The sequence below is a fragment of the Molothrus aeneus genome, chromosome W (assembly GCF_037042795.1).
Source record: "Molothrus aeneus isolate 106 chromosome W, BPBGC_Maene_1.0, whole genome shotgun sequence".
NCBI lineage: Eukaryota > Metazoa > Chordata > Aves > Passeriformes > Icteridae > Molothrus > Molothrus aeneus.
Genome location: NC_089679.1, coordinates 10,999,686 through 11,015,753, shown reverse-complemented (window position 1 = coordinate 11,015,753; position 16,068 = coordinate 10,999,686). Strand labels below are relative to the sequence as shown.

Here is a 16,068-nt window from a genome sequence, read left to right as displayed (position 1 = left end):
TGTGCCATGCATTGTGAACTATGGATTTCCTAATAAAGAAGACCCATTTAACACCTTTTAATTGAGAAGACTGGCTTGATACAGTCTTTAAACTGCTTTGGATGGGCCACACCAACTCCAAGATTCTGCTTTAGGAATTCAGTCTGCCTGGTGTCAGGCATAGTTGGGAAACAAGCAGTGTAGCCTTAGAGGGGAGGAAAAGTGTTACAGAATAAAAGTTTACAATTAGCCATTGGCTGCTGCATTTTTAATAAAAAACCTAATTTAGCAATTTTCTTCAAAATCAGGTGCTCTGTGGATGTGTATAGTCTTAAATCCCCACTGCAAGTTGGAGCAGAAGGTCAGTTGGCTAACACAGCTGAAAAAATGGAATGGTGTGGATGTTTGTCCCTGGGAAGATGGAAACCATGGAAATGAGCTGCCCAATTTAACCAATGCTTTGCCTCAGGGTGCAAATGCTAACCAAGGTGAGCCTAGATATATGCACTGCCTGCAACACATAATATAGCCTCTATCTTATATACTTGAGCTTTGCAGCAGAATACAGCAGTCTTTCCTGGGACAAGTAACTTTCTTGTTGAGGATTGACCAGCCAAATTTATTTTCATTGATGTTGTCCTCGCAGAAAGGATAAATAAGGTTTACTTTTGTGTTGGGGATGCAATGTTTTTAAAGCAAGTTAGGTCTTCTAACTTTTCACTCGGTCCTTCTAAATAATTGTTGCATAAAAATTGAATGTCCCTGAAGTATGTAATGTAAAAGCCTGTTGTTTCTTTGCTTGACTATAATCTTATATCCCTTCTGGTGTTGGGGGTTTTATTTTTTGCAGTTACAAAGCCTTTGATACTTACTTAAAGGGAGATATGTTGTGACTGCATTAAACTGAGTATGTGAGAAACTAAAGCAGCTACTTGTGGGATGTGCTCTGTGTTGTGCAGTCTGCATTGACAGGTGTGGGAAGGTGCAGAGGCAATACTGCCTTCTTGGAGAAAATGTCTCTACTTACTTGATATCATGCTTTCTAATCTAAAATGTGATTATCAAACCTGACAGAAGCCTTCTCCAGTCATCTTCAAGCAAAGATTGCTACTTTGCTAATAACTGAGGAAGATGCAGGTTATTTACCTGGGGAAAAAAACCCCTCATAATCATCAAATCTCTCAATATGTTGATACATATTTAATAAAAGTTAAAATTAAATGCTTGTGAAAGGTGGTAGAATTAGACTTAGATGGATTTTTCCTTGTTTCTTTTTCTTGGGAGTTTACCTCTGAAGGAAATAAACTTGGTTCATGTTTAAATCTTGCAGCTAGCTGCAGACAGAAGTTCATGCAACATGTAACTTCCTACAGAGGTGTTTGGCTTTCTGGATCTTGTGATGTTCAGACCAACCTGGGCATGCTAGTAGCAATTCAGACATGACATTTTGACATTCATAGACACAGTGCCATGTCGACAGAGCACTTTTGCCCTAGGAAGATGTCCAGTAAAGGATTGTCAGTCCCATGGCCTCAGTACCTTGCTGTCTTTGCAGTATTTGTATTTGTTTATGACAAAATTTTTACAAGTGCTCAAGGTAGCGTCACTTCTCAAAGAGAACAACTAAAAATATTTTATGTGATGTTTATCTGTCACTCATCCTCGTGGCTCTGGGTCTGAGAAAGAGAGAAGCTGGGGATGCTTGAATAGCTGTGTGCCATATACTTTCTAGTCTGTTTTTAGGGGAATTCTGTACGTGCTGTTTAATGTCCTTCATGTCTAGCTGTTCCCTTTGCAATGTCCTATTTAGCATTAGCCATGATGGTTTGTAGATCTCTCTGAATGCAAAGTGAATGGCACACACTTTGCCTGAGCTGTTGAGTAACAGGATGTGAAATGTCTATGGTCTGCTCCTTGCAGAGTGGGTCAAGGTAGATTGCTATCACTTAAGGGCTGGTGAACAGGCAGAAGACAAGAATACTGTGAATGACTGATTCACATATGAATGAATAAAAGCTGATGCAGCTTTCTGAATTTGTGAAAATGACAGATTCATCAAACAGGCCACATCGGACGGTGTTCACTAGAGCCATAGAGGCATGTGAACTGCACTGGCAGGACAGCCACTTACAGCACATTATCAACAGTGACCTATATACCAACTACTGTTACCATGAACACACTGAAAACTCACTCTTTGACTCTCGAGGGTGGCCCCTCTGGCATGGTAAGTGGCTAAACCAGAAAGACGTTTCCATGACTTGCTTTGTTCAGTTTCTATGGCTTTTTTTTTTCTCTCTGGGGGGGAGGGAGGGAGCTAAATGAAAAGCCTAGCAAAAAGAACAGAGGCTCCCTTGAAATGTTGGCTCAGAAATAGTCCTTTAACTCTCTCTTGCAAAGTTTTAAAAACAAATCAAAGGAAACAAAAAACCCCTTTTGAGTAACCTAGCAAAACAGGCTATTGCAGACATAGAAGCATTGCTTTTCCTCAATTATTGTCTCCATTTTAGAACATGTTCCTACAGCCTGTGCGAGGGTGGATGCGTTACGATCTCATGGATGCCCACAAGAAGCACTGAGGCTAGCAATAGCTATTGTTAATACACTAAGAAGGCAGCAGCAGAAACAGCTGGAAATGTTCCAGGCTCAGAAGAAAGGTAAATGCGGGGAAGAGAGAAGGGCAAAGGAAATGACAAGGTGACAATAACACCAAACTGGAACTTTGCATGAGAAAATTGCTTTTGAAACTAAAGCAAAAGAGGTGACTTTAATTCTTCAGTCCCAACAATCAGTGGTAGTGTCACATTCTGGATGTTGGAGGTGTTTTTTAAGCTGGATTGTGAGCTCTGCAGGGCAAGGGCTCTGTTCTGCCTTCTGCAATATGTCTAACATGATGGGGCCTTTATTCCAATCAGAGGTTTTGGTTGCACAGCGTAAATATTCATCCTGTGTAATTTATAGGCTCTTAAACAGAGATTTGCATTCGGAATGTCAGGTATTTAAAATAATTTTTCTCCTCTGATGTGTAATTTAGCAGACCTATATATTTCTGAGGTGGAAGCCTAAAGTTGACAAGGCAAAGTCTGCACTACAGAAATTTCTCCAGTTTGGCAGTTTCTTCCAAAAGTCTTTGATGATGCTTAAAACTTTAGTGGATTCACAGCACTGGAAATCAAATTTTTGAAATGCTGGCTTTATAAAATGTTCTGTGGTGTTCCCACTACCCCTATTTTCTGAAGGAACATTCTTCCAAAAATAATCCTTCACTGAACTTTGTCATAGGTTTTGAGAGGTAGTGGAAGAAGAAAGGGGTGACTCTGTGATTAAAATGCATGTGGAAAAATTAAAATAACATTCTCAGCTACTTCAAGAAAACCATTAATTCAAATTTAGTTTAGATCTTTGTTGCTACTTTTAACTATGTGTATCCTCATGCATTGCAGGCAAAAATACCAGTGTGAAGTCACATGTGTAAATTTTTTAACTGTATGTGCAGGTGTTTTCCCAGAAATGTTCATTTAGAAATTGAAGACCAGGTAGATACCTGACTGAAAAAAAAAATATTATTTGGCAGTTCCTATGTGCCTTCATTTCACAATACCCAAGGAAGAAATTTTGAGCACTCTTCTGGATCCTAGATTTCAACAAAACTTAAAAGCACTTTGCATTACTACTTAGAAGAATTTTTTAGTGTTTTTACCATGTAATATATCTTTCCTTAAAATGAAGTTTGTAATTTCTATGTTACTCACTGCTTCGTTTCATTATTTTCACTCTTATGTTTGAAATTTAAGCAATTTGGTTTTAATAGTGAAAAATATGCTTGTCTTCTTTATAAGCAGAATAATTCTGCAGCTACAGTTTCAGTTCAGCAACCACCACATGCTTCTACTTAGCTTTCATTCATATGACTGATTTGACAATTGTGGAACCACTTGCATGATTTAAAGTTAAATCTCTGTATGAATGGAGTATTGAAGCCTTTGTTTGGCATGACACAAGTGAAGCTCACAACTAGACATAATAGATGAAATGGAATATAAGTGAGTCAGTAAGGTCATTGATATTAATCGGTTTTGGTAATATTACATTCTTCTTGATGTCATTTTTAGCACATGCTATTTGTTAGTTAGACAATTATTTACTACTTTGTTGTTCATATTACATATCAGTTGATTTTTTTAAAAAAGCCACTGTCTTGAACACTGAGTCCAGCAGTGTGGCTGTTTCATTTTGTAGCTCCACACATTTAAAGGCAAGAAGCAAGCTTTTAAAGCTTTGTGATAATACTTATGATTACTCAGAAAGATGGCACTTTGTGAATGAAAGAGCACAGAGGCAGGTACAAGTTAGTGTGTACTAAGCAGAGAAACAGAGCATCTGTAATGGCTTGTATACAATTTTTAAATTGTCACCCATAATGCACCTGATCTCTCATAGTTCAGTTGTGTATGTGTCTAGGAGAAAAAGCTGAGGAGTTGAAGGGGAACTACTGCCATAAGATTCTTAGTTTAAAAAGGGATTTGAGTAATCTCTAGCATCTTTTACCACAACCACACTTCTTTCAATTCATTGTGTCAAACAATTTTTAATGTTGTAACTGATTGATGGATGAGGGCTACAGAACAAAGTATCCATTAAGGTATTTGTTGACTGAAACTTTAGAATGACAAAAAATGCACTTGAACAATTTTTTTAAATTTTATACCTCATTTAAACACATTATTCTTTTTTTTTCTTCCTTTTTTTATTAGGAACTATCATTATGAGTTTATTACTTCAATTATTCAGATGCAATAAGTTCATATTTTATTTATAGAAACTGAACATTTCAGAATATTTTATTTCAGTGCCTTCAGCTTCACTTAAAATGTGAAAATGGCACTGCATCTTTTGAATGAGGAAACAGTGGTGAATATTTTACCAAAAAAAAGTCTTCGCTGTAATTTTTCGGCAGACATTTCAGAAGTTACTGGTATCAAGTTAAAGATTTCAAAAGATACTGCAATTGAAAATTTTGACCCATAATGTGCTTTGCTAGTGCTTGAAATGTTTGGCCTTTGTCCATTTTCTTTTTTTTCCTCTTTTAACATATTTACGAAGGGCAATTAATTCACACTGAGAGATATTATTTTTTCCTTCTAAGCAGAAGAACATTTTAATCAGTTTTACTTCTATATATGTTTTGAGGGGATAATATGAACTCTCTTTCCCTCCCTCCTCCCTCCATATTTTCTATCACAGAACTTCTTCAAATAGGAGTAACCTCAATAACAAATCTTGAAGGTTGGGTGGGACATCCTTTGGATCCAATTGGCACCCTCTTCAGTAGCCTGATTGAAGCCTGCAGGGTAGATGATGAGAGCTTCCATGGATTCTCAGACTTCACAGGTAAGGCCGTGCAAAGGGACCGATCTTCTCTAAGTCTTCAGTAACCAAAGACATTTTTCTACCTTACCTTTCCCAATTAACATCAAAGCCAGTGTCTTTATAGTATAAGAACTCACATTTACATTCCCTAAGAAAACACAAGGTAAAGAAAATGTTTAAAGTAAAACTGTCATATGAAGCCTTCAAAAATTACCAGTTACTCATTCTTGAAGGCAATTCAGTATTTTACACTTGAAATAAAACTGAATGAGTTCATAGCAGCAACCCTCTTTGCATACATTACTCTATCCTCTTTTGGAGAAATTACAGGAAATCACAGAATTGTTGAGGTTGGAAGGCTTCTCTGGATATCGTCTAGTCCACCTACTCTGATCAGAGCAGGGTCACCTAGAGCAAGTTGACCAGGACTGTATCCATTTGAGTTTTGAACAGTTCCAAGAATGAACACCATACAACCTTTCTGGGCAACCTCTTAGTGCTTGACCATCCTCACAGTAAAAAAAGTGGGGTTTTTATACTCAGATGGAATTTCCTGCATTTCAGTTTGTGCCCATTGCCTCTTGTCCTGTCACAGGATACCACTGAGAAGAGTCTGTCTCTATTTTCTTTACATTCTCCCATTAGATATTTGCATATTTTGGTAAGATCCTCCTGAGCCTTTTCTTTTCCAGACTAAACAATCCCAGCTGTCTCAGTATCGCATATGGGAGATGCTCCAGTCCTTTAATCATCTTTGTGGCCCCTCACTGGATCTGCTCCAGTAGGTCCATGGGGAGCCCAATACTGAACATGGCACTCAAGTGTGGGCTCACCAGTGCTAAGAAGAGGGGAAGGATCACCACGTCCAATCTTCCTATGTGGTCCAGGATATTATTTGACTTATTAGCTACAAGTGTACATAATACTTCAAAGTAATGACAAAACACTTAAAATTTATAACATACATGGTCTATAAAGTACATGGTTTATAAGGGTTTGGAATTGGAAAATAGCATTGTAGTATAGATACATGATTTTGGACAGGATGTATATGACCATTCTAACTTCAGTATTGCTTCTCAGGAGCTTAACTGATTTATTCCTATTCTCAGCCTCTTTCCACCTCTGTGGTAGTTTCTTATCACCTTCTGTGTGGTCAGAAACTTGAGTCATTCCTCTACCTATAGATCCTTTATATGTACATCCCAAATCTCCTTGGGGCTTTTTGTCAAAACTAATTTTATTCAATTAGATTTTCTTCAATAAACTTCTAATCCCATATCCACCAATTCTGGAAGAACTTTAAATAAAAGAAATCAGATTCTTTGCAATTAGAAAAAAGAACCCAAAACAGCCCCATGAAATAAATGTAGTGTGTGTTGAAATGTAAATTCCCCCTACACTCATATATGCAATCTACTAAATGCATTTTGCCATCCCATTTGCTGCAGCTGTCCATCTCCTTACATCTGTACATTGCAACTTTTTGTTCCCAAATTAGACTGTAAACTGCTTGAGGTTGATATAGCATTTTGTCATATGGTGTATTGGTGAAGTGCCAAATCAATCAGTAGTACTCTTTAAAGCAATTTATGGCTTGGTCTGTGTGGAATTTACAAGTAATTTTTACTAAAAGTAGCATTTCTAGTGCCAATAAAAGTCAGAAACATTATGTGTGTTTATCATAAATGCAACTAACAAATAAAAAAACATGAAGAGAGCTTTAGCAAACAGAATGCTTTAAAATTGTGAAGTTCCCAGGCCTACTGTATTTGCATAATCCTAATAGCTTCAACTGAAATCTATGCAGGTGTATAAGCACCTTCCTTTTCCACTTAGACGACATCAAAGCTTTAAGGGGATACAGAAATGGGTTAGGGAAAAAATTGAAATAGATCACCCAATGTTTGCCTTATTAACACAAAGCTGGAGAAACTGCCTTTCTCCAAATCATGCAATTTAAAATGAAAACTTTTATTTTTACTAGAGTGGATTTTTTAAAACCGAATTGTTTTGTGTATTTCTGTGATGTGAAATTGGATCAGGTAGTTTATGCTGGATGATTGGATATTGAGATTGCACTCATAATTTAAATATTTTTTTTAAATGGATACCGACAGAGGAAGAATTTGAAAATGTAGCATTATAGGCAGATTATGGATTTTAATGATTTCCTGATGTGTTGTTCTTTGTGTCGCTCTTTACAGAGAACATGGGGCAATGCAAATCTCGGGAGTACCAGCACCTGCCTGCACACAAGCTTTTAGAAGAAGGGGAATCTTATTTAACGCTGGCTGTGGAAGTAGCATTGATAGGGCTGGGACAGCAACGAATAATGCCAGATGGCTTGTATGCACAAGAGAAGGTTTGTCGAAATGAGGAACAGCTCATTTCTAAGCTACAGGAAATTGAATTGGATGATACTCTGGTGAAGATTTTTCGAAAACAAGCAGTCTTCCTATTAGAAGGTAGCTCAACATAGATGCTAACTGCTTTTTAAAACTGTCTTCACTTACACAAGCCCATGGAATTAGTATTCCAGTGGAAACTGCCTTATATACTTAAGATGTTTTTTGATGTGGAACTCCAGCAAAATTTTATTTCCAATCTCTTATGAAAATCAAACATACTTCAGATATCACATGACTGTGGAGATAAGACATCTACTAACCTAAAAGCCTTTATTTTTAATTTTTATTGCATTTTCTTCTTTAGATTTGTTCAGTATCCAGGCTCACAATTTAATAATATAGACATCAGTTATCATCAACAGTCCTTGGGTAGTAAATTTCAAAATGTCATTTGACTCCTGAAAAATGACTGGCAGCTTTGTAAATGTATGAAGATTTTTACCTCTATTCCCCAGTGAAGAGCTCAGAAAATTCACTTAAATTTGCTGGGACAGAAATATAGCATTTCCTTTGTAGCAATTAGGAATATGAGTTGCCTCTGAAGTTTGTATCATACCTGAAAATTGAAATATATGGACAAATATTAAGGCTTATGGCCTGGTCTCGTGACTAAATTTTGATTAAGACAAATAACTTGTGTTTGGGAATTGCAATTGTGTATTGCAATAAAATCTGTACCAAAAAGTGCATGCTTTTGCCTTAGCTTTTAAAAAGGCTTGACATATAACACTTAAGCCTTATTTTCAAAGAGTAATCTTGTGGGTTCTAAGATTGCTATTCTAGTTTTTGGGGGGTTTTAACTGGAGGGAAAAACTTTAAAGGAACTAAGTATCTAAAGGTGTGGTCCAAGTTTTCAGTGCTTTCTCAAGAAATGGTGGAGAGTTTGATCCTGCTCTAGGTCAGTTGTGAAGATTGTTACATAGCACTCAGGTTTTGCTTTCTTTCTGTAAGACATTTGTCATTTAAAATTATTTCTTTAATGGAGGAGATGCACTATGTTGTTTAGGGTTCTCAGCTTTGAGTCACTATTATTGCCCAGATCCTTAAAAACTTTGGTACCTACTGGTGGTACCATTTGAAACTGTAGAGAAGCTGCACCATAAGGAGAGTCGCTGCTTTATGGCCTTTGGACAAGAACAGCTTCTGGCTGGATCCAGCTATTCACCACTATAGAGGGATCCTATGGATTATAAAATCAATTTGCTGTATCTGTTTATTGGTCAGGATGCTGTATGAGGAAAAGGCAGGATTTTTCTCAAGTATTCTCTGATACTTCTAGTTTACAACTGTGATCAGTGATATACTTTTTTTCTTAGAGTAGTAAACAAGTGATCATAGCAGGAAACCTACTAAAATAGCTACCTACAAAATTATTGTGGTGAGCAGCATGCAACAGTGGCCTTGCATTACTATGTGTTGAGAAATCTGGCTTTTCTGCAATAACTTCAGTTTACTCCAGGTTAGGCAGAAACTGCCGGATCACGTGGAGGAAAAAATGTGCAGTGATTTACAATTCTAATATCCATTGTGGTTTTATAGTTGACGTTCTTTAGATATAATAAAGAAAGTTTAATCCAGTATTAGGCTAATTTCTATGTTGTTAATGCAGGTTAATGCAGATTAATGCATGCTGTGTGTAGCTACCATTTGAATACATGGGAAAGCAGAACATAAGACTGTGTTGCAAGAACTGTTCTATTTTTTTGCTTGACTGCTAAGTTAATGGCAGAATATATTTTCATATAAATGCTTTGTCATTTATTCTCAGTCTTCTGATTTTCTGAATGGACCACCAACTGGCAAACAGACATGAAATGGCTTCTTTCATACAAGCAATGACAGCTACTTTTGAACAGCTTTCAATTTAAAATGACTGAGACACACTGTCACCTACTTAATCTTCATTGACGTTTCCATTGTGAATATCTCCAGCCTTCAGAAATGGCCACCTATGGAGCTCAGATTTTTTTTTCATGCCTAGTGATTTTTACCTTTGCATTTTGTGCTAAGGCACCAGTCAAAAACATTGATGAAACAGCTGTTCTGGTCTAAGCTGTTAACATTTCTCTCTCATGGAGTTAGTGATTCCATGCAGCAGAAGTGGTTGAATAAATTTTGTGACTACTCCTCATCTGCTTCAGTGAAGGGTCAGTCATGTTAGTTTGAACCACAGCCAGAAACCGATACATGTGACTGCAATGAAAGAAGCGTGTCAGACAGTCATCCATCCATCCATCCATCCATCCATCCATCCATCCATCCATCCATCCATCCATCCATCCATCCAAGTGTGATGGGTTGGAATCCCTAGTAGAGGAGGAAGTGGTAACTTCTAGGACTGCTGGCTATTTGTGCAATAATTGTCCGATAATACTTAATTTAAGATTCTTATTCTGTATCTTGCAATGTTTAACATCTGAACCTCTAGCTACTGAAGTAAAAAACTGCTTGACACAATGTTCCTATTAATAAGAATAACAGTCTTAAGGTTGCAAGAAAAATGCAAAAATGGAATTCCTATGCACTATGAATAATCAGAACTCAGCAGCTTCATGCAATTGTTTTTAAAATTGTCATTTCTGTTGTCATTCTTAACACTGTTGTTATTAAGTACTGCACTGAGTGTGAGCAAAATCTATTGCCCCAACAATGGGTATAGTTTCCCCACAACAAACATAATTTTTAAGATTGTGTGGCTATAATAGACTAACAAAAGCAACTTTGATGCAAGACCTCACCTAGTCTTCTCTGGAGACCAAGTCTAGACCAAAGGGTTATTTAAATGCCTAATGTCAAGTGAGACATTAATAAGGATCAGGTGCTGCTGGACTGATTTGTCATGTAAATTCAATTAAAAATACCTGGTTTTCCACTGTAGCCACTTATTTTTTCCTGTGGATTTGTGATAAGACAATTATGAACCAACAGAGGGTGTATAGGAATTCATGTACATGATATAACTACACAGAGGCAAAGCTAGGATTATCACCTTCTACTTTTGCATACCATAGATTTGGTGAATGAGCCCCATGGAGCCCTGGGACCATTCTGTCATTTGTATGTGCATTGGTAGTGTGCTTAGTACTATACAATTTGCAATGTGTCTTGTTGTCTCAAAGAATAGATGGCATTTAATAAACTTGTAATATATTTCACAGACATATCAATAGAACTTTACCTTTTGTACAGCAAGCTCTCTCTGAATATCAACTCTAACTCAAGGTGTAATCAATGGGTTCTAAAGGTCCAGAAGTTGAGTTTTAACAGTCTGTAAAGACTGATATTCTCTTTTTCTTTCCCACAGCTGGACCATATAGTGGTTTAGGTGAAGTCATCCATCGAGACAGTGTTCCAATGCACACATTTGCCAAGTATCTTTTCACCTGTCTCCTACCTCATGATGCTGAATTGGCATTCAAAAGTGCACTGAGAGCCATGCGGTATGTATTCACAAGTCATCTAGAAAGAACACAAGTAGCGGTTTGAAAAATGGGAAAAAGCTTGGTAGTCAAGACCTAGCCTTTTTTTCTAAAAGCATTGTTCTGTTTAAGGAGAAATTACTTTGGTTTTGTCATCTGTAAAAGCAATCGATGTCTGTACAGTATAATTTATAAATGTACAATTAGTGTTTATATACAACTATAAAACAGCATTCTATGTTACAAATCCTTCTAGAATTCCACTATTGGGACTTGTGGTTTTGTATTGAACAACAGCTTTAGCACATGTGTGTGTTCTTTTACTGATGTGGTTGCGTGTGTATAATGCAAGTGGCAAGGAAATGAGCAGAGGCATCCCACTAGCAGTCTAAGGATCATCTGCTGTTTAGCTGCTTCCCCTCATTTTATATACTGATCATGATGTCATATGGTCTGAAATATCCCTTTGGTCAGTTTGGGTCATCTGTCCTGGCTGTGTCTCCTCCTAACTTCCCATGCATCCCCAGCCTCTCCCCAGAGTGGCAGTCCAAATAGCAGCAAAGGCCTTGGCTCTGTGTAAGCCCTTCTCAGCAATAACGAAAACATCTCTATATTATCAACTCTGTGTTCAGCACAAATCCAAAACACAGTCCCATACCAGTCACTGGGAAGAAAATTAACTCTATCCCAGCCAAAACTAGCACACTCTAGAAAGCCAAATGAGGAGAAAATAGTCCCATGTTCAAAGGACTAAATGGGAAGGCATGCATAGGAACAAAACATAGCTACCATCAAGTCAGGGCAAAGGTCTGCATAGCTTGTTTGGGGTTTTGTGCCTCCAAGAGTGTCTAATAGTGGGTGTTAGGGAAAGAATGTAAGAAATATGAGAAGCAACTTTGCATACTTGCTACTTAGCATTAGAATTTTTGAATTCGAATTTTTAGAATTAGAATTTTAAAAAGATCAATTTTATAAAGTACACTTGTATCCTTGTATTCAACTTCAGTCACTACCTTAAAGTGTTTCTCAGAGATTGTGGGGAGTTTTCCTCTTTAAACTAAACGACCGAGACCACATTAAAAGGCTAGAATAGACATCTATGAGTAGCTTTGCACAGTGCACTGAATGCTTCAGTGAATATTATGGCAACATGCCATTCCTCTTGAAGAAGTATTTGGGCTTTCCCAAGAAACAAATCATAACTGATAACTTCTTTTCTGGAAATTTCCTTTTTCAACTGGAAAAACAAGCAAGGCACTGAAAAATCCAAATCTCTAGTTGATTATGGGGAGCTCCAGCCATCTTTTGGCATAAAGCTGCCATCTTGGCCAAAGAAGTTACTTCTCAAACAGACCAGTATAAGAAAGAGTTATCTGTTTGTTTCTAGCTGGTAAAATCATAGGAGACATCAGCATAATCAGGGCCATTCTCCATAGCTCTCTTGGCATCACTTTTAAGGCAGATGGGCATTCAGCTTTTTAATATTATTTACTTATGCATTTTTAATATTAATGTGGACTGCTATCTTGAACTTTGAACTGTGGTGACAGAAGATGCAGACACTTTCTATTTCATGTCTGTCTGTGTTCCTTGAAACTTCTCAAAAATTCTTATAAAGAACATTAGTTACTTTTTCCATTCACACCAAAGTGATACTTCAGTATACAAAACACTCCTGATAAAAACCAAATTAATAACTAACTAAACCTAAATATTGTTTTGAGGTGGGGAAGGAAGAAAGAAAACAGGAAGATTGAATGTTGTAGTGGGTTGACACTGACTGGACACCAGGCACCCACCAAAGCCACTCTCTCACTCCCCTCCACAGTTGGACAGGGGAGAGAAAATTTAACAAAGGGTTCATAGGTTCCTAAGGACCGGGAGAGAGCACTCATCAAATACCATCACGGGCAAAACAGGCTCAACGTAGAGATATGCACTGAATTTATTACACTAACAAAATCAGAGCAGGATAACGAGAAGTAAAATAAAACCTTAAAAGCACCTTTCCCACAACCCTCCCTCCTTCCAGCTCTGCCTCCTACCCCAGCAGCACAAGGAGACAGGGAATGGGGGTTATGGTCAGTTCATCACCTGTGTCTTTTCCTGCTGCTCAAGGAGAGGAGTCATTCCCCTGCTCCACTGTGAGGTCCTCCCCATGGGAGACAGTTCTCGAATTTCTCTGTGAGTCCATCTCACGAGCAACAGTTCTCTGCAAACTGCTGCAGTGAGTCCATTCCACAGGCAACAGTACCCTCCTAACTGCTGCAATGTAGGTCACTCTTCCACAGGGTGCAGTCCTCCAAGGACAGGTTGCCCCAGTGTGGGACCCTGTCTCCACAGGTCTCCCTTGAGGTCATAGCCTCCTCTCAGGCATCCACCTGCTTTGGCATGGGGCTCCTGCATGGGTTGTGGGTGGATCTCTGCATCCCCATGGACCTCCATGGGCTTCAGGGGAGCAGCCTGCTTCACTGTGTTCTTCACCACAGGCTGCAGAGGAATCCCAGCTCTGGTGCCTGGACCACCTCCACCCCCTTCTTCTTCACTGACCTTTGTGTCTGCAGAGTTGCTCTTACATGTTCTCACCCCATTCTTCTCTTGCTGAAATTACAACTGCACAACAATTTCTGGTTTTCTTTCTTACATACGTTACCACCATTTCTAGTTGACTCAACCTTGACCAGTGGCACATCCATTTTTGGAGCGACCAGGGATTGGCTTTGCCAGACACTGTGGAAGCTTCTAGCAGCTTCTCACAGAAACCACCCCTGTAGCTCCTCCACTATCAAAATCTGGCTGTGCAAACCCAATACAAATGTATGTCTCGTGTTTGTGAGGTGGAATGGATCAGAAGAGGGAAATTTAACCATCTCATCCTTTATGGCATGGGAAAATGTTTCCACATAGAAATCTGCATGGCTGCTCATGCTTTTAGAAGTCAAACATATTTCTTTCTTCACTTGAACATTTATGAAAGAAGCTAACTTCTCAAGACAACAGCTAGTTGCTCTCCAGACATAAGTGTTAAGTGTCAGTCAACACAGGTCATTGACCCATGATGACAACTCTGGAGTATTTTGCCTCTCTGCATTCAACATCATCTGTTGCAATTTCTTTCTTTTATTATTTTTTTTTATTTTCTTTTAGTGTGTGGAACACTCAGTGTGAAATCAATAGAATTTGAGACCATAAGGCCTTTTGTGCATGCACCTCAGGGCTGCAAGGACAGGGTGTGCTATCCTTGATGGTCACTTTTGTCTACAGTTCTCTGCTTGCAGCACTGAAACATATGGAGTACAGCCTTGGAGACTGTGGATCTGCAGTGACCTAGTTGACTGTTCACTTGGAGTATGAACTCAAATGTTTGGCTTCATTTGGCTGATTCCCTGTTAAGCCTGAATTTCAACCCAGGCTTTGTGAGTCAGCCTTTAATGGCGATGTTTAATCACAAAGTAGCTTTGCTAAAACCTAACTAAATAATTGATGTTTCAAAGGGCAAAAAAGTGAAGACTGCTAAATCTGCTTGTCCTTGTTATAATGTTCCCTAATCTTGCCAAAATTGCATGAAAGCCACCAATTCACAACAGCATTTCTTTTCACAGCAAAGGAACATAGAAGCTGGCAATGAAATTCAAAGTGACTGGAAATTTTCCTTTCAAGATCTTTGTCCATTTGCTGTTACTCATAACCTAATAATCCTTTTTGCATTATGTTAGTTAGGATTTTTCCTGTTTGTTTAAACTATTTATTAATGCATTTTTTCTCCCCCTTTTGTGCTTGGAAAAAATCAACTAGGGAATTTATATGTATTTTATTTTTACATATATAAAGCTATATAGAGGTGTCCTCCTTCCCCTCACTTTATATAATGAGCATGAGGCCATATGGTCTGAAATATCCCTTTTGTCAGTTTGGGTCACCTGTCCTGGCCGTGTCTCCTCCCAACCTCCCATGTGCCCCAAGACTCCTTGCCAGCTTGGCAGTGCAAAAAGCAGCAAAGACCACAAATCCAAAACATAGCCCCATACTAGCCACCATGAAGAAAATTCACCCTACCTCAGCCAAAACCAACACAATGACTTAATTGTCCTATGAATTCTTACAGATGCCTGCTGATGTAGGCATGTTTGGCAAATGGACTTTTAAGACTCCCCAAGAAAAGAAGTGGTTTTCCAATATCTTTATACTCCAAATTGCACATTTAATAAACAAGGTCGTGTTCTTGCAACTTTAGTTTTGCTTATGAGTAACCTAATATAATAATGATTTGATGAAAGAGTATTTCTTTCTTATTCCAGGTTGCTAGTATTGGAATCTATGGCTCCTTTGGGAGATACATCCCGTCCACACCACATTGCATCAGTTGTTCCAAACCGGTATCCCCGCTGGTTCACCCTAAGTCACATTGAATCCCAGCAGTGTGAGCTGGCATCTACCATGTTGACAGCAGCCAAAGGTACATTGCTGTCAATTATGTACTGAACTAAGTGCATGCTTTTAATGTTTCATTAAATAAACAGATTATAAAACTTGTGCTTAGGAATTCAAATCGCAGCCTGACAGGAGCTTGAAATGGGAAAAACAAACTGAACTGACTTAAACCTGTCACTTAATTTTCTAGAAAAGTGGTTAAAGTAGCTACATAGTAGCCAGATGGGTTTCATTTGAGGCTGATGAGACAGCTTTTTGTTCTTCTGACACAATATAGACTGGGAAAACCAAGAGTAGACAAATCACTTCTAAAATTCACAAATCAAGATGACTTTTAGCCATGTACTACACTAACACCATCAGGCACCAGGGGAATTTGTGGTCTTGTATCTTTTGTTCATGTAATTTCATTATGGAAGGTTTATAAAATTAAAATGGGCATAACTGAAACATTGTAC

General features: G+C 38.2%; 1 protein-coding gene across 1 annotated transcript in view; it reads left to right on the top strand.

Annotated features, from left to right (window-relative positions):
• Positions 1-16,068, top strand: part of LOC136568514 (zinc finger SWIM domain-containing protein 6-like) — a 281,712-nt gene that overhangs the window by 217,062 nt on the left and 48,582 nt on the right. The window contains exons 5-11 of the mRNA XM_066568521.1: positions 288-467; positions 2,030-2,206; positions 2,490-2,636; positions 5,224-5,370; positions 7,557-7,817; positions 11,065-11,200; positions 15,478-15,635. Of these exons, the coding sequence (XP_066424618.1) occupies positions 288-467; positions 2,030-2,206; positions 2,490-2,636; positions 5,224-5,370; positions 7,557-7,817; positions 11,065-11,200; positions 15,478-15,635 (1,206 nt within the window). The remainder of the gene's footprint in view (positions 1-287; positions 468-2,029; positions 2,207-2,489; positions 2,637-5,223; positions 5,371-7,556; positions 7,818-11,064; positions 11,201-15,477; positions 15,636-16,068) is intronic.